The following is a 22,725-nucleotide window of genomic DNA, read 5'->3' as shown; positions in this document are numbered from 1 at the left end:
AGTCCCAAGGTGTGAGGTTGTTGTTCTTTCCAAAACAGAACGGGGGGGGGGGGGAGCCAGTGAAGAGGAAACTCCTTGTTCTGGGAGCAAGGCTGAGTACAACTAGGCTATTAAGGTACCTCTCTTGGTCATTTGGAAAATGATCTGACACTCAGTGAAATATGAGGAGTTATTCAGTGGCTCCCTTTTTTCAACATCACCAAACATGCTGCCAGGATTTCTGTGTACATGGGTCTACGTGGGGGTAGGGTGTGAACCAGGGAAGCACATATCTCCTCCCTCCTTAAAATCCTTAACTCATATACTCTTTTAACGTACACAGACACATGGGTTTGCACCTTGTTAATGGGGAAAGGTCCCCCTAAAGCCCATTTGGTTTGTCATCCCAAAAAGTGATCCCCACTTTGGACCAAATCAGCACCATCACCACCAGGGACAAGCAACGAGCTCTGTCCATGACAGGAACCTTTCAAGATAACTTGTCAGCGCCCTATTCAGCCTCTGACTTTTGCTAAAGCGGAGCCGGAGCCTTGTTGGACTTTCTCGAGGGTTTTTAGGGAACTCAGGCCTGAAAATGGAATTCTGTTTCCCTCAAGCTGGAAAACTGATCGCACGTCTGAGGTCTAGGCAGGATTTAGAAGCAGATTTCCTAAAGAAGAGGCAGTAAACCACACAACAGCTATGGAGATGTTGTTATATTTTATTGACAGAGACAAGGAAAGCCAAATTTTAGACGGTGGTGAAAAGGAAACATACCAAATTATGGAAAACTAATTACAAATACAGTTTGAGAACACAGCAAACAAAGTAAAAAGCTGATTAGCTTGAGTTACCTACTTACACAAGCAGTGGGAACGTCCACTCACACAATACTCAGGAGTCTGCAGCATGCACAGAGTGAAAATACTCCAGACTATCTGGAGCCTAGCAAGTTGCACTCTGAACTACATGAAGCCCCTGAAGGGTCTGGTGTCTCCCACTTACATATTTTAAAGTCTTGTGATCTAGATAAAACCAGCAGGCAGAATTTGGTGAGGCCGTAATCTTCTAAATAAAACATAATCATCAATAACAAAACACATTTTCATGAGAAAGACAGTTGAAACCATTTGCTAATTGAGCCAACAGAGATAACACAGATGTTCTAAGGAGAAGCCCTCTTGCAATTTTTTTATTGAGATAATTCACTGAAACCCTCAGACCTCTGAAACCTAGATGGAAACAGTGCAGTTCTGTAGATCTTCACCTACACTATGTGTGCAAATTTTGCTAAAATGATGCTAGTCAATTTGGCCCCCTGCCCTCCCCACAGATGCTCCCCCCTGCAGATGCTCAACTGTATGTTCTTAGAGTCTTCAGGATCTACCTAATGCTGTGTCTTTGCCACACACAACTTCCCACTTTTGTACTTATTATCAGTAGGAATGATGACCTTTACAGGTATATAGGCAAAAGATGAAATATTCCAGTTTACCCATTAACTGAAGCTCCACCCGTTTCTTAGAAGTAATATTGGTGTGAAAACTTATCCCAAAAGTATAAGTGGATCCCCATAATTAATACAATCTACATACTAGTGAAAGGAAAGTGAAAGGAAAGTCCAATGCTGTAAAGAAAAATATTGCATAGGAACCTGGAATGTAAAATCTATGAACCTTGAGCTGGATGTGGCCAAACAGCCACCTAGAGTGGTCGAAATGACTAGATAGGCGGGGTATAAATACAATAAATAAATAAAGAAAGAATAAACATTGACATCCTGGGTGTCAGTGATCTAAAATGGACAGGAATGGGTGAATTCAATTCAGATTATTATCATATCTACTATTGTGGGCAAGAATCCCATAGAAGAAATGGAGTAGCCCTGATCATCAACAAAAGAGTGGGAAAAGTGTAATGGGATATAATCTCAAAAATGATAGAATGATGTCAATACTAATCCAAGGCAGATCTTTCAACATCACAATAATCCAAGTTTATGCACCAACCACCATTGCTGAGGAGACTGAAATTGAACAATTTTATGAAGATTTACAATACCTTCTAGAACTGACACCAAAGAAAGATGTTCTTCTCATTCTAGGGGACTGGAATGCTAAAGTAGGGAGCCAAGAGATAAAAGGTATAACAGGGAAGTTTGGCCTTGGAGTTCAGAACGAAGCAGGACAAAGGCTAATAGAGTTTTGTCAAGAGAACTATCTGATCATCACAAACACTCTTTTCCAACAACATAAGAGACGACTCTATACATGGAAATAACCAGATGGGCGATATTGAAATCAGATTGATTATATTCTCTGCAGCGAAAGATGGAGAAGCTCAATACCAGGCTTGTCCAATCCGTGGCCCAAGGGCCGCATGTGGCCCAGGTCAGCTTGTAATGCGGCCCTGTGCAATTTTTTATTTTTAAAGAAATTCCAAAATTTCAAGTTACACTGCTGGCGATTGTGGGTAGAATGTGGACGGGGCATGTCACAACAGTAGTGGGGGTGAGAGGGAAGGAAGGAAGGAGTGGGAGGGGATGGGACAGGGGGGCTGTGTGACTGCATTGCACCATCCCCATCAATAGGTGGACCCCCTCCTGGCCCCATAAAGCCGCCGGAGTCAAAACTGGCAGCCTCTGCTGTCTGAGATCGCAGCTGCCGGTAAACGCGTTTGGAGCGGGGCTGCGGAGGACGGCTAGGGCTGCCCCCCCATGCAGCCCAAACCAAATGTATGTGCGGCCCAAACCAAATTTTCATCTTCTAATGTGGCCCAGGGAAGGTGAAAGGTTGGACACTCCTGCTCTATACAGTCAGCAAAAACAAGACCTGGAGCTGATTGTGGCTCTGATCATCAGCTTCTCATAGCAAAATTCAAGCTTAAACTGAAGAGAGTAGGAAAAAACCACTGGGCTAGTCAGGTATAATCTAAGCCAAATCCCTTATGAATACATAGTGGAAGTGAAGAACAGATTTAAGGAACTTGATTTGGTGGACAGAGTGCCTGAAGAACTTTGGATAGAGGCTCGTAACATTGTACAGGAAGCAGCAACAAAAACCATCCCAAAGAAAAGGAAATGCAAGAAAGCAAAGTGGCTGTCCAATGAGGCCTTACAAATAGCAGCGAGGAGAAGGGAAACAAAATGCAAGGGAGATAGGGAAAGCTACAGAAAATTGAATGCAGACTTCCAAAGAATAGCAAGGAGAGACAAGAGAGCTTTCTTAAATGAACAATGCAAAGAAATTGAGGAAAATAACAGAAAAGGAAAAACCAGAGATCTGTTCAGGAAAATTGGAGATATTAGAGGAACATTTTGTGCAAAGATGGACATGATAAAGGACAAAAATGGGAGGGACTTAACAGAAGCAAAAGACATCAAGAAGAGGTGGCAAGAATACACAGAGGAATTATATCAGAAAGATTTGGATATCCCGGACAACCCAGACAATGTAGTTGCTGACCTTGAACCAGACATCCTTGAGAGTGAAGTCAAGTGGGCCTTAGAAAGCTTGGCTAACAACAAGGCCAGTGGAGGTGATGGCATTTCAGTTGAACTATTTAAAATTTTAAAAGATGACACTATTAAGATGCTACACTCAATATGCCAGCAAGTTTGGAAAACTCAACATGGCCAGAGGACTGGAAAAGATCAGTCTACATCCCAATCCCAAAGAAGGGCAGTGCCAAAGAATGCTCCAACTACCGTACAATTGCACTCATTTCACACGCTAGCAAGGTTATGCTCAAAATCCTACAAGGTAGGCTTCAGCAGTATGTGGACCGAGAACTCCCAGAAGTACAAGCTGGATTCCAAAGGGGCAGAGGAACTCGAGACCAAATTACTAACATGCACTAGATTATGGAGAAAGCCAGAGAGATACCATCGACCACAGTATCTTCCTGGGGCAGCTCTCCGAGCTGGGGATCAGTGGCCTCGCTTTGGCATGGCTCCGTTCCTTCTTGGGGGACCATCCCCAGAGAGTGCAGCTTGGCAAGATGACTTCCACCCTATGGATCCTCAATTGTGGGGTTCTGCAGGGGTCGATCATCTTGCCAATGCTATTTAATATCTATATGAGGCCGCTGGGTGAGGTCATCCAGAGTTTTGGGGCTTGGTGTCATCAGTACGCTGATGGCACCCAGCTCTACCTCTGCTTTTCTCCAACTGCAGTGCATGCTGGTCCTTTGAGCGCTGCTTGGGGACCATTCTGGAGTGGATGAGGGCAAATGGACTGAGGCTGAATCTGGACAAGATGGAAATCTTGCGTGTGGGTGGCCCTGGTGTCAGTGGGTTGGAGAACTCCCTTTCCTTTGGGGAAATGATTCTTCCCATGAAGAGTAAAGTTCGCAGCTTGGACATCTGTCTGGACCCGGATCTCACCATGGAAACTCAGGTGACATCTGTTCATTTCCATCTTCGGAGGATTACCCAGCTGTGTCCCTATCTAGACACAGGAGCACTCATGACTTTGATTCACAGGAGCACTCATGACTTTGATTTTGTACTCGTAATCTCAAGAATAGACTACTGCAGTGCTGTCTACATGGGGCTACCTTGAGGTTGATGCGGAGACTACAACTGGTTCAGTATACAGTGGCCAGATTAATAACTGGGGTGAAGAAATTTCAGCACATCTCCCCCTTTCTGGCCACCCTTCATTGGCTACCAGTTCATTTCCGCATCAACTTCAAGGTTATGATGATAACATTCAAAGCCCTGAAAAGTTTAGGACCTCGGTATTTAGCAGAATCCAGATCTGTCTATAATACCCCTTCTTCACAGGCAGGATGGTGGAGAGCCTTGACCCCGAAGGAGGCCTGGAAGGAAAGAACAAAAAGCCAGGCCTTCTTGGTGGTTGCCCCTCCCTCCCACCTGTGGAACAATCTGCCCATGGAGATACGCCTGGCACCCTCGTTGGACGGGTTTAAACCAGCACTGAAAACGTGACTCTTTCATCAGGCTTTCCCTGAGCATTAAGTTGCTGATATGTCTGCTTCCCTTTTATCATCCTTTTTGCCATCCTTTCATCATCCTTTCTACCATCTTTATAGCCATGTGTTTTAATTTATCCTACTAGTTATTGTATCTGTTGAATGTTTGTATTGTTTTATTCTTATTGTGTTTTAATATTGTGTTGTTTGTCTTGTTGTCGCTAGCCACCCAGAGTGGCCTGGCTGCCAGATGGTCCGGGGTATAGATCTAATCAATCAATCAATCAATCAATCAATCAATCAATCAATCAATCAATCAATCAATCACAGACACACACCCCCGTCCTTGGGAGAATGGTCTTCAACTAAACCAGTCCCTGGTGTCAAAAAGGTTGGTTACCATGTAGAATATCAATCTTCCGAAGGTCTGATTCTCCCCATATGAATGCCCAGATCTTGTGATTGCTGGGCAGTCTCTCAGCTCCACCTTCCATCCACACAGTGAGGGCTTAATAAAGGACCTTCCTAGGCGCTGCTCCAAGGCTGTAGAATTGCCTTCTCAGAGAGGCTGAGCTAACCCCTCCCCTAATGCTTCTGCTGGCAAACAGCATAAATAAGAGAATAAATAATGTATAAAGGCAATCAGAGCTATCCAGAAGAGCCATTGAGCAGGGCTGATGGGAACTGCAATCCAATAGCATTTGGTGAGACCCATGTTACTCAGCCCTGGTTAAACAAACCATGTAACTTCCACCTAGAGTTTATTTACTGTGACACATGAACCTGGCAGGGAACTAATTCTACATCTTGTCTTTCTTCTCCAATAAACCAGACATTAATCTAGGGTGGTGGTTGTTCTGGTTTCCTATGGCTTGCTGGAAGGGAAACCAGTCATAGAGCTGCCTATCTGGAAGTTTTGCACATTACAATAAATAAACTGCTTTTGATCCATGGTTTGTTTAGTTGCTTCCAATTAAGTAAAAACAATTAATTAGCATGGTGACTCACTCGAAACAAATTGGAGTTTGACTGCATTCCAATTTGTTGTAACATCCAAATCCAGTCACTGTCTGATCATAAAGGAGTAGGAATTCTGCCACTCCACTGGAGGCAACTACAGAATCTCTTCTAAAGAAATACGTCTTCTCTGTCCAGAGCAGTTGCATGATAACTAAGCCAGAATAGAGCATAAATGAGCAGAACAAATGAATGAAAGGCAATCATTTGCCAAAAGCCATTACCGTTGCTGGATTACAGCTACATTTGCATCAGGAATCAAGAGCAACAAACACAGCCACACAAGCCAAGATGTTTTGAGTTTTCATATATTTCCAGTTCTATTCAGAACGAAATTATTTTAGTAGATGAAAAACTGCATTTTTCCATGTTAACAGAGAAGGAACTGATCTAAATTTGATGGAGGGTTTTTAGTTTACCCCTCTTTTAAAAAGAGAGAAGTTTCCAAGCGTGCATATCTTGACATTTCTCTCCTTCTTGATGCTGTTTCCCTTCCAGAGTAATCATTAACCTGCATATGAAAATGGTGGGATTCCTTTTACTCCAAGTCCAGTTATCTGTCAAAAACATAAATGTGATCATCATCAGCATGTCTTTGTTAATAAATTCAAAAGTATTGTTTTTCAAACCCAAATGTTTATCTGCATCCAGTCAGAGGGCCTCACTAGATGAGGCACTGATTCCATATCTAGAAGCAATGCACTCTTAAAAGGAAAAAACCTGTCTGCTTAGCTTAACACGTGCTTCTGTAATCTGTGTTTTGCAAACTGTCTTGCTTTTGCTTTGCATTTGGTCTGCTGGGAGATAGCAGGGCTTTTGTTTACACATGTGATATCTTAGGCATGTAACACTTGAAGATCTGAAGTGCCTGGAAGATAATCATGTAAGCAAAAGGAACAACCTTTTTCCTTAACATGTGATCTGACCCTGAGATACTTATTTCTGAAAGTCTTGATCCTTTAAAAAAAAATTGAATGCAAGCAAGAACAAACCAGACAAGAAATATCACTCAAACTGAAGCAATTACATTTCAAATTACATTTCAAAAAATTACATTTCAAAAAAAGTATAAAATTATTTTAGATATTTGGCACAATCAAACACCTTCCCGGTCTTCCAAAGGCAGTGAAACTATCTAGTTACCTTGAATACGCCACCAGTCTGGGGCTGCTGAGACAACCTGGCCTCATCCATTCCTTGGCAAGCAGAAGTGACATACAATTCTGAGTAATCATCTCCTCCAAAGGCACAGGACGTAGTAGTGTTGACAGGCAGTTTCACTGTCTGGAGCCGTTTTCCTGTTAAAACAAACACCAGTTGCCTTCTTAGGGTGTCTGCCTCAAATACATTGTAACATTTGCAAAGTAGCCTTGCCAAGCACCCAGGTTAACTGGGCAATATTGGGAGTTGTAAACCAAAAAAAGTAACTATTCCTGGCTCTGATCTGCTCAAGATTGTCACTCGGCAGCACTAAAAGGTGATCTAAAGCTCATGCAATTGACCAGAGAGAATCTTGCTACAGTGGAGATAGCCTTAACCTCGAGTGCACAACGAGTCCTATCTGCCTTCTTCCTCTGCCTTCCATACTTCTTTGATCTCCCTGAGAGGCCTGTATTATTTCCAAGTGGGTTTTGTTGCAGGGCCTAGAGCTTGGCACTATAGCACTTTCTGTGCAGAGTTCATTTGCATGTCAGGGGTTCCCACAGAAGCCTTTAACTGACTTTAAAATGGGGGCAGGGGCATCCAGAGACAAAGCTACAGCGAGGAAGGAATTCACAAAGATTTCTTTGATGGGAAGTCATATACAGTGGTGCTCCACTTGCCGACGATAATCTGTTCCAGGAAAATTGCTGTTAAGCGAAATCGTTGTCAAGCGGGGAAAAACCCATTGGAATGCATTGAAAACCGGTTAATGCATTCCAGTGGGAAAATACCTCATCGTCCAGCAAAGATAGCCCATAGAGAACCACCGATCAGCTGTTTAAAATCGCTGTCTTCCAAAGCTTCTGTCCGGAAAACAGCCATTTTGCGAAGGGAAGCCATTTTGCGGAGCCAGAAAAAAACATTGTTTTGCAAACAAACGGTTTACAAAGCAGGCACATAATTGACGTAAAGAGAAAAAAAACCCATAGGAACCATCATTTTGCAATCGCTATAGCGATCACAAAAAACGTGTCATCAAGCGATTTCGTTGTCAAGCGGGGTTGTCGTCAAGTGGGGCACCACTGTAGTCAGTTTTCAAGGATATGCCTTTTGCAATACCATGATGATACCAGTATTCATAAGCCTTGGTCCATCAGGGACAAACAAGCCCAGCTCTCCTCATTTGCCATAGGACTTTTGCTTTTCTGGACAAGCTCCAAGTTTTATCTATCCATTTGGGGCAAAGAGAAGTCTCTGTTCAAAGGTAACCGTAACTACTTGGGGCTCTAGAATTACAGTTATTGCTGTTTGCTTGTTGTTTCAAAGCAACTTTCCAAGCTCTGATCCTCTTTAGTACATGTGAAGCTACAGATTGCTTCCCCATCCACTGAAGCAGTTCCATCTACGCAAAATGGAAGGGGGAGGAGGAAAAAGGTGCTCCTCGCCACTGAAAAAAGATAGGGCAGCCTTTGCTGACAGAAAAGCTTCATATTTGCTCTGGATACCCATCCCCAAACATCTGGACTGGACTAAAACAATGTAATCCATGCATAAATATGTACATAGACAATGGCAATACTCACTTTCAGTAGTGAAATAATACAGCATGAAATAAAGTAAGATTTAAGGTGGAAAACCCCCTGAAAAAGTGTAAGAACTGATTATCTTTCAAGTTCTTTAAGGAAGACTTTACTACTCCTTGACTCACTGCTTACCTGTCTCTGGATCTATACGGATCACTCTTCCTCCATCATAGCAAGCCACCCAGAGCTTCCCTTCTCTATCAATGCACATCCCATCAGGAATGCTCTCTTCCTTTTCCATCTTGTACATATGCCTGCGATTGGCTGCAGGAATGAGCAAACACACATTATGGATTAAATCACACATTCCCTGCTTTGCAAAGTAATCCATTCTCTGAGTCACGTTCTTGCCAGGAGCTAAGAAGAAAGGCAAAGCAGTTAATCCAAGAAGCTGACACAGGCTGATCAAACCAGAGGAGAGGGGTGGCTCTCAACCTGAAGTCTTCAAAGCAGATTTAGTCCAATAAAGCAGGCACAGATTGTGTAAAGCATAAAGAAGTAGTGGCTTTATTGGGTTCATGAGCCTGGTGAACACAGTGCTGTCCTACAACACTGAAGTTCTTCTGGCATTAAATTGGAAGACTGGAATATTGGCAGTTTCCTGGCAAAATTCTGCAATACTGTGGAACTGGGCTCTATTCAACGCAGAGGAAATGATCCTTTCTCGATGCCTATCCGTTGCAACTTCAGTTTTGGTACAGTACTTGTAGGATTGCTCCATTTTGGTTTGTTTCCAGGACATGCAATTGCTAGGACAGAAACAAAGCAAGCTTCTGCTTTAATTTCCCAGCTGGTTTCAATATCTCCAAATCATTAGTGGACTAAACAGACATTTTAACCACTCAATAATATGGGGGAAATAGAAAATTAAATAGGGAAATTAAAAACTTCCTCCCTCTGATCTTAATGGAGCGGGGAGAGGAAGCTAAAAAACGTATTTTAAAACCAATTAAAGCAGTGCTAATGAGTTGCATCACTTATAGATTTTTTTTTAAAGCAAGAGGAAGCAAGAATAAAGACTGAAAACAATTTTAAAAGCTAATTTGATGGACGAAAATTAACATCTTTCAGCCAAAATTCTGTTTAATTTTGGACTATACGACAAGTAAAGGCTGCATCAATTAGACAATTTTTTTAAAAAAACTGAATTCCTCCTCCCAGGAGCAAAATGAGACAGAGGGGTGCAAGGACAGAGTCCCATCCCCCTTTTCTTGAAGGAATCAGAGCAAATATGGTTGCTTGAGGTACTATGGTACTTGGATGCAAAGACCACTCCAAACAGTATTTAAATTCAGATGTACTTCATATTGAGATTGATTTCCTTCTGCTTTTCCACCACAGCTTGGAAACAAGTCCCATTCCTAGTGGCTATGCTGGCTGAGGGATTCTGTAAGAAATGGCAGAAGGTGGTTTTCCCAAGCTCTGCTTTTTTTTCTTGCATAGCTAGGACTGCAGCTTTAAAGGCACTTACTACTGAGTACATTATAACTGAGAAAACAGAGAACTGTGCTGTAAATTTTTGCTGTATATGCAATGGGGTGGCAACCTGCAGTCCTCTGAAGACTGCACAGCCAGTGGTGAAGAATGCTAGGAGCTGCAAGCCTGGATCACAGGGAAGACTGGCTCTGACGTATCCTGATCTACAGGCACTCCTCACTTAATGACCAAGTTCTATCCTTACAACTAGGTCATTAAGCAAACTGACTGATAAATGAGGAGTAACAATATTGCATAAGGGAGGAATAAATCATGTGCTGTTGAGAAGGGGCATGGCAAAGACTCAAGCATGGATTTACGAGGGTTACAAAGGGTCATAAATCTGAGTGGCTGTTAAACAGGTAGGTTGTTAAGTGAGGGGCGCCTGTATAATGTAATAATGTTGAGACTGTCCACATAAACAAGTTCCCCCCTGCATCAGTAGCTGCTCTTCAGCAAAACTCTAGATTTCAGTACCTAGAAGCTCTTACAGTTAGCAAAGCCAACCATTTACCTGTAGGCCAGCCTATTAAAATGCCATGCATGTGTGGCTTTTTAAAAATACTGTACAAACCTCTGCTACATTGTATGTCTGTCCCTCCACTCCCTGCTACATGGAAGATGAAGTCAAACAGAGGTATCTTAGAATCATAGAATAACTGAGTTGGAAAGGGCCTATAAGAGCACTGAGCCGTCCAACCCTCTGCCCAGTGCAGGAATCCAAATCAAAGTAGATCTTGAGGTTGCACAACATGAAAAAGAAGACATACCAAGTTTTCCAGTTTGAAGGTCATAGTCAAATGCATCCACAGAGTAGGAGAGGCTATCGATGTAAAAGAACGTTCTGTGATCCAGCGACCAGTCCAAACCGTTGGAGATGTCCACCTTATCAAAGTGCTTCACCACCGAGTGATCAGGGAGGAGAGTGTAAAGAGAACCCTGCTGTCTCTCTAGCACTGCAGGTCGAATCTCCTCCGCCATTGTACCTGTAGGAACCACATGATGTCAATTCTTTATAGGAAAAGACAGGTTTCTCCATGCGTGGCATGCCGAGTTGGAAGGGTTTTCAGAACCCACTGGTAATCGCACTCCAACACCAGGCAGCCCGAGCAGACAACAGAAGTGGAAAGCAGGGACAGTCCAACTGAAAGACCAGCTGTTTTTTTCCTCTGCCCTCCCCTTGTTCTCTTTTGTGTGTGTGTGTGTGTGTGTGTGTGTTGTAGCTGTTAAGATTGTAAGCCTATGGCTGGGGACTCTCTTTTGCTGAGTGTATGCAAGCTACTCCCCAAACCTTTTCTTGCTAAAGAGAATAATGCTATAGGCTAATATAAGTATTCTACAACACATCTTAAAAAGGCAAAAGTCAAGTAAGTGGCTTTAGGACTCAAAGCCTCTCAATATTTAGTTTCTAATTATTTAAGAAAAGGACTCAAAAATACAACTTGTGGCCCACATACCTGCAAACAGTCTTCCTGCAGGATCCACTTTACCATCATTGAATCGGTTGTTGGGTTTATCCTTGTCAATATGCGTAATAGTAGTTACAGACTTCTTACTCCAGTTTAATGTAGCAAACTGGGTTCCCAGGGTTATAATGTAATCGCCAGATTTACGAAGCGATATTGAACTCACCGGAGCATCTGGAGCCCAGAGTGAGAGGAGGAAGAGGTAGAATGCCAACAACATATTAACATACACAAAATACTATATAAAATCAAAATTAGCACACCATGGGAGTTATATTCCAAAAAGAAAGAATTAAACCAAGCTTTGAACAGGTAATGGGTACTTTGCATATATACAATCACATGTACATGTTTTAGGTACATGATGTATATAGAGAAGTGCTTTCAGCAGGGAAAAATGCCTTTGCAAAATACATAAAAGAGGGGAAAAGATGGTATAGGTATGGCTTTGTCTAGAGAGATGAAGAAAAGCATACCATGTTCCTAAAGATACATGGCACTCCTTTCACTTTCCAAATATTTAAGATTGCTCAAAAATAAGTATTTTCGTATGACTGCAAAAGCGACACACACAGAGAAAACAAACAACACTACGCTTTTTACAAGCTGCTACTTACCAACGGAAACACTCTCCACTTCCTTAGTAAGGGAATTCCAGCGATAGACCTTTTTGCCACTGATATCCACAAAGAGGAGTGAATGGTCCTTTTCCTCCCATAGCGGCGACTCTCCAATCTTGCAACGTTCTTGCACAATACACTCTATTTTTACTGATGACATTGCCTGTGAAGAAGAGAAGCAGCCAGCAATTGAAATGGAAAGTCAAAAAATTAACCTTGCAGCCTATTTATTTATAAATCTTCAAAGGTTAGAAATCGCTGAGCTACAAATAACTATTTATCAGTCCTTTCACCCAATAAGATACTACCTGACATAATGAGACTGTAACATAAAGGATAACTTCATTACTTTTCTAGTATAACATCAACTTTTAAAGTTATTTGTATAATTATGGGGTTTATCGCTTAACTAAGTGGTGGTGGAGGAGTGCTGGCTGATGAGATGATAATAATGAGGCAGATGGAACAAGAGAAGGCTCTAAGTACAGTACAGAGGCTTCTCCATGACTTTTTAAGTTTTTCACTTAATTGTGAAAATAGGAGGTAAAGAGTTACTTTTAAAATTTAATTATAATAGTAGCTAATTATTCTTATGTCCCAGAACTATAAATTAACTAGCTCTTTTTTAAAAAGCAATTTTCTAAACTCTATTTATTTCCTTTGTATCATATTTCTTCTAAGGAACTCAGCATGATGAATATGCCTCTACTCCCACCCATCCTCTTTTTATATTCACAATAAAACTTATGTAGGCTCAGCTGAAAGACAGAAACTAACCCCAGATAAAATATGTAGTATATTTCATGGCTAAGTAGATATTTGAACACAGGTCTCTCTCGTCTTAATCCAAAACTGAGTCACTACAGCAAGAGATGGTAGACTACAAGCTTGAGAAATTAACTTTGTTTTCTTCTAAACTTCTGAGATCCTCAAACTGAAGCCAGAAACTAATGACACTAGCCCAGAATTCAGGATTTCTCATTCTGATAATTTGTTGCACCAGAGGTGAACATAACGAATACTCCTCGCAGATTTAAAAAACGAAAACAAACAAAAAAAGTTGTTCTTGGTTCCCCTAGCTTTCTTCACTTCAGCAACATGATTCTGAATGGAAGGGAAGTCAACTGGGAGTCAGAAATGCTTAACAATCTTTTGCAGTATTCCAGCAATCCATCTCCTCATAGATTTAGATCTGTTTCTGCTTATCTCTTAGTGTTCCACACAGACTTTTTAAAACACACCCACTTGGTAGCAAATCTCATGGATTTCAGTGGGACGTGCATTATCATAATGTGCCACAAGCAGACAACAATGGATTTAGATCAGTGCAAAGGTGGCTTGCTTCAGGGTTGAAATGTGCACTGCTTCAACAACAGCAGCAACAAAACAATAACATCAAAGGAAATTAAACAAAGAATGGCCCACAGATATGACTTTGTAGGAAAGCTTAAATACAGTGCAAACATTATATATAAATGTGGCTAAAAACTAGGGGGGTTGCCCCTCCTCCAAAGGACAAAATTCCTTCCATTCTCCCGCAATGCATAAGGAACTTGGGGGGTTCGGGACAGTTCCTGGTTTGCAGGCCGCTCTCTGTCCACTTCTGCTGCATAGCACGGCCAAAGAATCACGACAGTAGCAAATTCAAGCAGTCTACAAGAACAACACCCAAGTGCAAAATTGGCCATTGAGAAATAAGAACAAAAATTCCAGTACAGTCAGATATCCTTGAGATCCACAGACGTTTTCTTCTATGCTTGACTTGACTCCGGCTGGATGGTTCCTCAGGAGCTTTTACTTTTGATACAGCACAGATTAAAACCAGAACCATCCTTCAATTATCCATTAAACAGCCACAATGTTTTTTTTTTGGGGGGGGAGAGGGAGGGGGGGGAAGGGGGGAAGATGGGCACAGTTAATAAGCAGTGGCCACTATCAGATCAGTCAATACAACCAGATGGGTGGATAACCCTTCCGTTCCCCTGCAAAAATAGCGGTCCAGGCTACACAACTCAGAAAAGTTTTCCATGACCACCAGCTTCTACCTTCTTGCTTTCCCGGCCTTGCAGACCAACAGAGCGACGGGGCCCAAATGTCTCCCAACTTCGACCGGCTGGTCTCGATAACCTTTAAGGCCAGCCCTCACCCCCTCCGCGCTCAAACATTACCAAATGGCTGCTGAAGGCGGTGTTTTCCAGCAGCAACGGCCCCTCAGTAGGGTCAACGTCAGGCGCCCTTTGGTCGGCTTTCCTCCGGGGAACAGAGGCGGGGGGGGGAGAGGAAAGCCTCCGGCGGGGCGGTGGGGAGGGGGGCCGCTGTTTTTGCCCCGCACCCCAAGACTGTAGCGCCCATGACCATCGGACGGGCCCAGAGCCACCAGAAAATCGCACTGAGCGCAGGAGACGTGAGGAAAACTTGCACTGACACAGTTTAAATGTCGTTTTTATTAGCTCGGCTCTGAGGAATTTATCCGGGTGGAAGATGTGGGATATAAACCATCACCACCACCACCATCATCACTTTCAGGCACCTGGGTTGTTGTGAGCCAACGATATTGTGCCGGGAGAACCGGAGAGTATGACTCCTGCAGCAAGATTATTTATTTGTTTGTTTGTTTGTTTGTTTGTTTGTTTGTTTGATTGATTTTTATCCCGCCCATTTAGACGTGTACTCTGGGCGGCTTACAGTAAAACATCATAAAAACAACTTAAACAACAATTTTAATCAATAATATTAGTATTATTCAAGATGGAAAAGTATAAACAGTAAATTAAAATAAAAAAAAATATGCCTCGCATGCCTTGTGTGAACGTGGATGAGAAGCAAGGCTCACGCACGCGCGAGACGGGCACTTAAGGCGGATTAGAGACCCTTGAGCCTAATGATTATTCATAGAAACACGGGGATTCCGGAGCATGGAAAGAGTGCGCTCTCTTCCCTCCCCCCCCCGCCGCGTTTCTTTGCACCTGGGCTGTGGATTCAACCGGGTTTATAGTCTGGGTTAGTGATCCCGGTAGGAGAATCAAGGCGGGAGCAGATTAAAACTTGTTTATAGGAAAAGACGAGGCAACGCCGTTGGTTTGCGGGTAGCGGGGGACCCCCCCCCCCAAAAAGGGAGAAGTTCCGGAAGGCGATCCCGGAAGAGAGCCCAGAAACGGGGAAGGAATGGAGTAACTGGGCCTGTTTCTACGGGGAAAAAGATCCCGGGAGGAATTCGCCGCCCGGTGGTGGGTCGGTCTCTCGGCGGCCGAGAAGCAAAGGGTTTCCTTTGGGGCTTCGGATCCGCCTCAACCACTGCCCGGATCGACTCACCACCAGCCTCGGGTGCTGCTGGTCTGACGGCGGGCGGCTCAGCGGGCGACCGGCGGGCGGGCTGGCTTTGGGAGGCGGCGGCGGCGGCGGCGGGAGAGGGCCGGGCGCCCCTCCTCCGGGGAGGGCTGTTGTGCAGGCGGGAGCAGTGGCAAGCCGGGACTCGCCCCCCTCCCGCCCGCCCGCCAGTCCCCTCTGGGCGATGAAGGGAACCGCTAGGGCGAGCTCAGCGGGGGAAGGGGGTGCTGGACTACGATGTTAAGAGGAAGAAAAGCCCGGGAAGCTCATCTTTCGAGAGGAAAAAAAGTTTGGATTCAACCTCGGAACACGGAGGGAGTGCCCCCACTGAGGAGAGCGATGCCTCTCCAGATGAAAAGCGTTCCTAGTTTCTTCGTCTACGGATCAGGGGAAGGCGTTTTGTACATTTAATAGCTCTTAATTACCCATTCAAGACCTAACCACTTTGAAATGCTTGGCTTTGTGAAGCGCAGGGCTTCCGACTCAAATGAATACCCGTCTATCTATCTATTTATTTATTTGATTTGTATCCCGCCCATCTTGTCTATACGACCACTCTATATACTGTATTCAATATTTGCACATTTCATTTATGTCCTGCCTTTCTCCCATTGCAAGGACCCAAGGTGACTTACAAAGTGAATTTAAAAAACAACACAGAAAACGTAATGTAATATTAAAACACATATTGTAAAATGTAATATTAAGCGTATCAAAATATTAAATTATTGCTCTTAATAGGGCTATCGAGTCACTCCTGATTTAACCTTGGCCCTATACATTAGTGATTTCCAAAAAGCAGGTCTTGCAAACTGAAGGCCACACCTTACTCCTTCTCATAGGTGGGGAAGGAACTGGGCAAGAAAGATACAAGTAAATTAAAATGTTTTATATACGCATTCACCTTTTTCTTTTATAAATTTGATACTGCACACTTCAAGTGCTGGGTCCTCTTTTTATCTTCCTAACTACAGTACTTAGTACATTGCGCTGACTGAAAGGTTAGGTTAGGATGATTGGGCAGCTTTGTGGGTGAGGGACAATAGGAATCCAGGCCTCCCCAGCAAGAAGTACAGTATGTTGTAGCCAAACCACTCATCCTACAGACATTTTTCTCAGGCATCTTCATTAACAGCAGTTGGCCTAGTTCCAATGATCCACGTTTTACAGCTGGAGGTGGACGCTTGCGGGAAATCTGCTAATCGATCTGATGAGTTTTGTTTAGAGACTTATCACTCTCCATACCCCTCCAACAGTACACCAGTTCTACCTCGATGAAGACTGGAAAAGCTCAGGTTCTGTGGCACTGAAGGCATTCCATATTAAACATGGTGAAATACAAGGCAACAAAGCAATAATAGACTAACATGACTAGCGAAATCACAGCTCTTTGCAGTGGGTAGAAAGCTCATTTTCTTCAGGCATTTTATCTGTTAGTGTGGGGAGAGAACACACAAGGAGCTACATGGCTATGCTCCATTGAGCTACAACACCACAGCGCAACCCTTGCACTTACCCACAACAGCATTTGACTGACCTTTGAACATTGGTTGAATGTAATACTACACATCTCTCTCTATTGCCCAGACTCTGCCATGAGTGGAGAAGTGAGGGACAGAGGGGTGAGCAAAGGGCAAAATGACTAATAATTGATTTTTACAAATCCAAATAACCAAATATATTACATAACTGTGGTTAACAATTCAAGGTAATATAAAATAACTAAAGTAGAAGAGTTGAGCATTATTTTTGAAGTTGAAACTGAACAGAGAGACAGGACGAGTCATACAGTCAAGTTTCCTGGTATATTTTCCTTGATTGAAACAAACTGTTTTCATTCTCAGCACAACCGCCCAAGGTAGACATGTTCCAGATGGGCGGTCTATAAGTCAAACAAACAAACAATTTTTTTATTTTATTTTTAGAAACTGTAAATGTCAGAGTTTCTTTTCTTGGCAAATCTGTATGTCTGCTCCAGGTTATTTAGTAGGAAATTTGAGTATGGGATTCTACTGCAGGCGCATCATTATGAAACTACTCCATGTATTGAGACACTGAGTACCAGTGCTAATGGGAAGCATCAGCAGGCTTGGGGGGGACATTTCAAGGTTTACCTTAGTTTAAAAATGTGTTAGAACCAAACCCTAAGGTGAGAAGAAGCCAACCCAGGAAGGATAGAGCATGCTGAGTAATGATATACCACTGTGGGTGGGTGGGGAATGGATGGTTGAAGAGTGAAATGGAATGGAGCATTATAGAAACAGTGAACAGAACCATCCCATATTATGGGGCGATTCAATCACTCAATTGATTCAAGTGAACTTTGAATAAATGGAACTTGTGGAAGGATTGACTCCCAAATCCCCATTGATTCAATGAGCTTACGCTAGTGCAACTTACTATACTAAGACTTTGGCCCTATCTGGACTATTCATAGCAACTGAGAGGTAAATGCAAGACACTTCCCACAAGGGTTCAACATTATGGATTACATGGAAAAATGCCTCAAAATTTGGGCTTAATTTTGACTGATCTGTATGTAGAATGTCTTCCTGTTGTTTGCATCACGCCTTCTAATCTCTGCTCATATTTTATTATCATCAGATGTATCGACAGTTACCTCACAATAATTTTCAAGACAGATAGCAAGTACTGAGGTAACCTGCACTAAATGCGTATTGGATTCAGCTGATAACTTTCCAAAACAGGATTAGGCCACATCATTTGGCTGTTCATGTTTAAGCTTGCCTATTTGCTTTTAGCAGAATGATTTCTAAATGCAGTGGTGTCTCACTTGACGACATTACGTAATTCGTTCCAGCGAAATCGCTGTAGAGCAAAAACGTCATCAAACGAAATAAAAAAACCCATTGAAACGCATTAAAAACCAGTTAATGTGTTCCAATGGGCAAAATACCTAATTGTCTAGCGAAGATCCTCCGGACGGCGGCCATTTTCCTCCTAAAAACAGCGGGCAGCCATTTTGAGCAGCCGGTGGCCATTTTGAAAAATCGACAATCAGCTGTTTTGTCGTAATGTGAAGAATCGATTCCTGATGCGGGGAATCGATCGTCGCAAAGCGAAAAAATTCAATTAAAACATCGTTTTGTGATCGCAAAAAAATCGTCAAGTGGATTTGTCATTATACGGGGTAATCGTTGAGCAGGGCACAACTGTGCATCATTTAAATTTTACTATCTATTAACCTACAGGCAGTTCGATCACCAAATATATTGTTGTTACAAGATATAGTAAAATCTTACCCAAGGCCCATTCTTCCCCCAGTACATTTGCAGAATGATTCAAAGTGTCAGGTATCAGCCATCAAGTCCCCAACAGTTTGGGACTGGGTTATCTGAGGTACCTCCTGTCCTTAGACTGAATGTGCTCTTGTACTACATTCAACATCATTTGAGTCCCAAGGACCTCTTGGCTTTGCCTAGAAAAGGCACAAGAGCAGGCCTTCCTTGTAGCAGCACCCAGACAGTGCAACTCTCACCTCCATTAGATTTAATTGGCCTTCTGTCTGGGTTTCAAAGTTTTGGCTGACAGATACTACATTACCAAACCTCAACATGGAACATTCCCTGGTGTGTTTGCATGCAGATAATTCTATGCACAAAATAATACAAGCCAGAATCACTGCATGAGATTCCACTATAGAAATTTCAAGGGTTCTTCAGGGGTTAACTAGAACAAATACTCCTAACAAACAAAATGTTGATTTCACCATCTTCCCACAAGTATTACGCCCTCCAAAAGATCACAAGAAGAAAGGCATGGTTAGCAATTTCATAATTTAATGAAAAATGCATTGTAAAAAGCAGACGTCTAAAAAAAGACAGTCCATTTTTGAAAAATTGAATATATATATTTAATACAAAGCAAAACAAGAAAACAAATTAGGTTAAGAGGTAATACTTCAAAGTTAGCCACTGAACACACTGAAAAAACTAGCAAATATACTTTTGGAAATAGATACTTGAAAGTTATGTAGCCAAAGGCACCTTCACGTACCCATTAAAATCATGTAGAACAAAAAGACACTATTGCCTGAACTGATAAATCACGGTTAAATTAGCAAAACTCTGTGATCTTGCTGAAGCACCATTTCCCACTTTTTAAATGGGTATGAAACTTGATTGTATTTTTCTCCCCTGGCCACTGAAGTCATTGTTCCCAAGTTCAGCTGCATTACTTCATGACCAGGAAGAAGTGTTAATAATAAATATATGTTTATATATATATATAAACTAGATCCAATGTATAGAGAAGTGAACATTATCAGCACCATTCTGAATGGCTCACAACTTAAAAGGCCAACGATTTTTCAACAAACACACAAACTTTTTAAAAAGGCTAATGCACATTTACATGAAAGGTCTTGAAAATAAATCTCTGTTGAGAAAGACAAAAACTGCAAAAACATACAAATAAGAATAAACAATGCAAAGCTTTAAAATGCCTAAATCAAAGTATGTAGAATAGACAAAATGTTTTAATATATTTCAGGAATTTTTCATCCAGAACTTATTCTTTCTACATAGATGCAATAGTGTTAAGGCTTTCAAGGAAAATATGGATTTCATTTCTTTTTATTTTGTTTTGCTACAAATTATCTACTAAATTTCAAGTTTACCCCAATCACTTTTGATTCACATAATGGGATTTCATTAACAAAATTAAATAGCGATTATTCCATTAATGAAACAATTTTGGACATAAAGGTATTTTAAAAAAAATCAAGGGTGTGCATTAATGAACAAGAGTGTTATATCTATGATATTATTATATGCTTCTTTTTAACACCTATAAGAAATTGGCTTTTTAGAAACTAGTTAAACAATAATGTGGCCAAAATGATTCCCAAGCAGTTTGGCAATAAAAATATTTAATTTCACCATTTTTGACCATTTAAAACTGCAAACCAATATGCAACCTTCTAAACATACACTGATTTTTAACATTTTGGCTCAGAAACCTGACGAAGTATTTGCTAGATGAGGAAAAAAAAGGAAAGAAAGGAGACAGTGCTATCGGATCAAAATTCTTAAAAAGAGCCTTCTGAGTTGACTACAGAAAATCTGGCATCACCGGTGATTGCCTAAATATGTTAAAGAGCTTAAGTACTTTTAGTATTAAACATTATGCACATATCAACCATCTGTATTGGCTGGGTGGGTAAAATATTTCTTTTTACAAGTGCAACCCACATCAAGCTATTATGTACACAGGGATTAAAAACAGTTTTAAAATACTAGAAGTAAAGGAGTATTTACAGAATAAAGCAAACCACTAGAGCAAAGGGAAACACAACCTTTAGCGTAAGAGCAAACCCTGGTGAAGGGGATCTAGAGGTCAGTGTGTTTGGCAGCACTGGCGGTGGAGTCTGTCAACCTTCCTGGACAGTTCAGAAGGAATTAGTACTTACACCCTGATCTTGTGCATGTTTCCTTCAAAGCAAGCCCCACTGAATTAAAACGGACCTTGCTTTCAAGAAATTAGGACTGCATCCTTCATCTCGAATCTGCTTCAGAACATAATTTCTGCCTAGTAGTCACATATGCCCCAATCCTAGAAAAATACTTCAGCGAACACCACAACTTGAAACAAACTTTTGCACTCCTACAATTCATTTGAAAGCTAAGACACTGCCTTAATGTTCTCAGGAATTGAGATTGTACTGCAGTTTGAACATGAATTGTCTGACCATTTCTTGCAACTGCCACATAGTGAATAAGGGGCTTTTAAAATGCCTGCTCACCAGTACAAAGCTTAACACATTGCATTCTGTAATGAAAAGCAGACGATATAAAACCATTTCTGAAATTGATACATAAAAGAATCTTTACTTCTAGCTCCATGACCCAATTAACAATCTTTGCAAAGGGCAGACCAACTGACAGTTTGGAAAAAATGAACTTTGTCATTAGCTTGTGGACCTTGAACTGTGTTTTTTAACCTGCATTTTTCCAGGGTTGTGTCGGTCTTCTTAAGCATCCAAAAGGCTGCGCTCTTCCCAATGGCAGGAGTTTCTAATCACCTTTGTACTGAACTGGGAGGAATCAAATTTCTTTTATTTCTACTGTGGCAATCTCTATTGAAGTCTTTACTTGGGCTCTCTCTCTCTGAGCTGCTTCTCCTCAATCTGATCTGCCCTTTATTTTCATCACTCTCAGCTTCTGAGTCACTGAGTTCCACATCAGGGCAATAGCCATCATTGTCCTGGTAGGGGGTACTCCCCATCTGATATTCAAGAGTCTGCTTGCCCCATGAACGCTCTCTCATTGAAAGCCTTCTTGAGGGCTTTTCAAAACACCTGAGATCTTCTGTGGTCCTCACTAAACTGTTGGTTGCTTCTTTGAAGGACCTGCTAAAATGTTCTATTGTAGATTTTCTAAAACTGCTCTGGCTAGTCAAGTGGGCAGAGAGCACAGATTGCTCATATGTCGTTTGACTAGAGCTATCTCGCTGAGTGACATCTCCAACTCTGTTCATTAAACCATTTGACTTGGCTAGTTTAGAGTTCTGATGTATTTTTCCATTCCCAATGGAGGACTGTCCGTGCAATGCAGCTTGAAGTGCTAATGGTTTGCCAGATGACTGTCCACGGTGGAAGTCTGATGCATGTGCAGGTCCAGAATCCTTTGCTTCATTCCTAGACTTCATAATCCCTCCCAGTAAGCCATTAATTCTGTTTTCATGCTGAAACTTTGAGTAGGACTTCATATTGACAAGTGCCTCCTTAGAAACTGGAATACCTTTTTTGCTATAAAGTATGGCATTGTTATCAAGAGAAAGGGGTTTGTTGCTACATTTCAGATTATTTTTGCAGTCTCCCAGTGTTGATTTCGGCATCTTTAGTTTCAAAGTTATTCTAGGAGGTGGATAAAACAGTGTGTTCTCTAGTGCATTTGTAAGAGAATGACCTAAGAAAGAGAATAAGAAGGTGCTAATTAGGAAAGAGGGATATTGTAGGAGCAAATTTCACTGTGCAAATTTATTCAATACATCCAGTAAGCAACTTGTACAAAACAGTAACCTGCTTTATCACAGATTTATAATAATGTTTGCAATTCATACAGCATCTGGTTTTCCACATTTTGCTCGAAGTCTTAGCCTTTTTCATATTGCTATATAGTCCTTGTATATTGATGCATTAAAGGCTCTATACCTCTT

At 41.8% G+C, this 22,725-nt stretch overlaps 2 protein-coding genes across 8 annotated transcripts in view; both read right to left on the bottom strand.

The window, feature by feature from the left end:
* Positions 1-6,223: 6,223 nt before the first annotated feature.
* Positions 6,224-15,663, bottom strand: LOC110080698 (regucalcin). Of its 4 annotated transcripts, none has more exons than XM_072994427.2 (7): positions 15,532-15,663; positions 12,217-12,382; positions 11,591-11,773; positions 10,904-11,119; positions 8,790-8,921; positions 7,075-7,229; positions 6,224-6,488 (listed from the first exon to the last, which is right to left on the bottom strand). In XM_072994427.2, the coding sequence occupies exons 2-7, from the start codon at positions 12,377-12,379 to the stop codon at positions 6,438-6,440; spliced, it is 900 nt and encodes a 299-aa protein (XP_072850528.2). In that variant the 5' UTR covers positions 12,380-12,382; positions 15,532-15,663; the 3' UTR covers positions 6,224-6,437. The 4 variants fall into 4 exon arrangements, with proteins under 4 accessions (XP_072850528.2, XP_078246472.1, XP_072850529.2 ...); XM_078390346.1 differs by lacking the exon at positions 15,532-15,663 and adding an exon at positions 15,186-15,292; XM_072994428.2 differs by lacking the exon at positions 15,532-15,663 and adding an exon at positions 14,388-14,468.
* Positions 15,664-19,329: 3,666 nt separating this feature from the next.
* The window catches only part of JADE3 (jade family PHD finger 3), a 45,141-nt gene continuing 41,745 nt past the window's right edge, over positions 19,330-22,725 (bottom strand). For all 4 annotated transcript variants that reach the window (XM_020796793.3, XM_020796794.3, XM_072994430.2 and 1 more), the window contains one exon: positions 19,330-22,475. In XM_020796793.3, coding sequence (XP_020652452.1) covers positions 21,586-22,475 — 890 coding nt within the window. In that variant the 3' untranslated portion in view covers positions 19,330-21,585. The remainder of the gene's footprint in view (positions 22,476-22,725) is intronic.

The sequence above is a fragment of the Pogona vitticeps genome, chromosome 3 (genome assembly GCF_051106095.1).
Source record: "Pogona vitticeps strain Pit_001003342236 chromosome 3, PviZW2.1, whole genome shotgun sequence".
Taxonomy (NCBI): Eukaryota; Metazoa; Chordata; class Lepidosauria; order Squamata; family Agamidae; genus Pogona; species Pogona vitticeps.
This window is presented reverse-complemented; position numbering and strand designations above follow the sequence as displayed.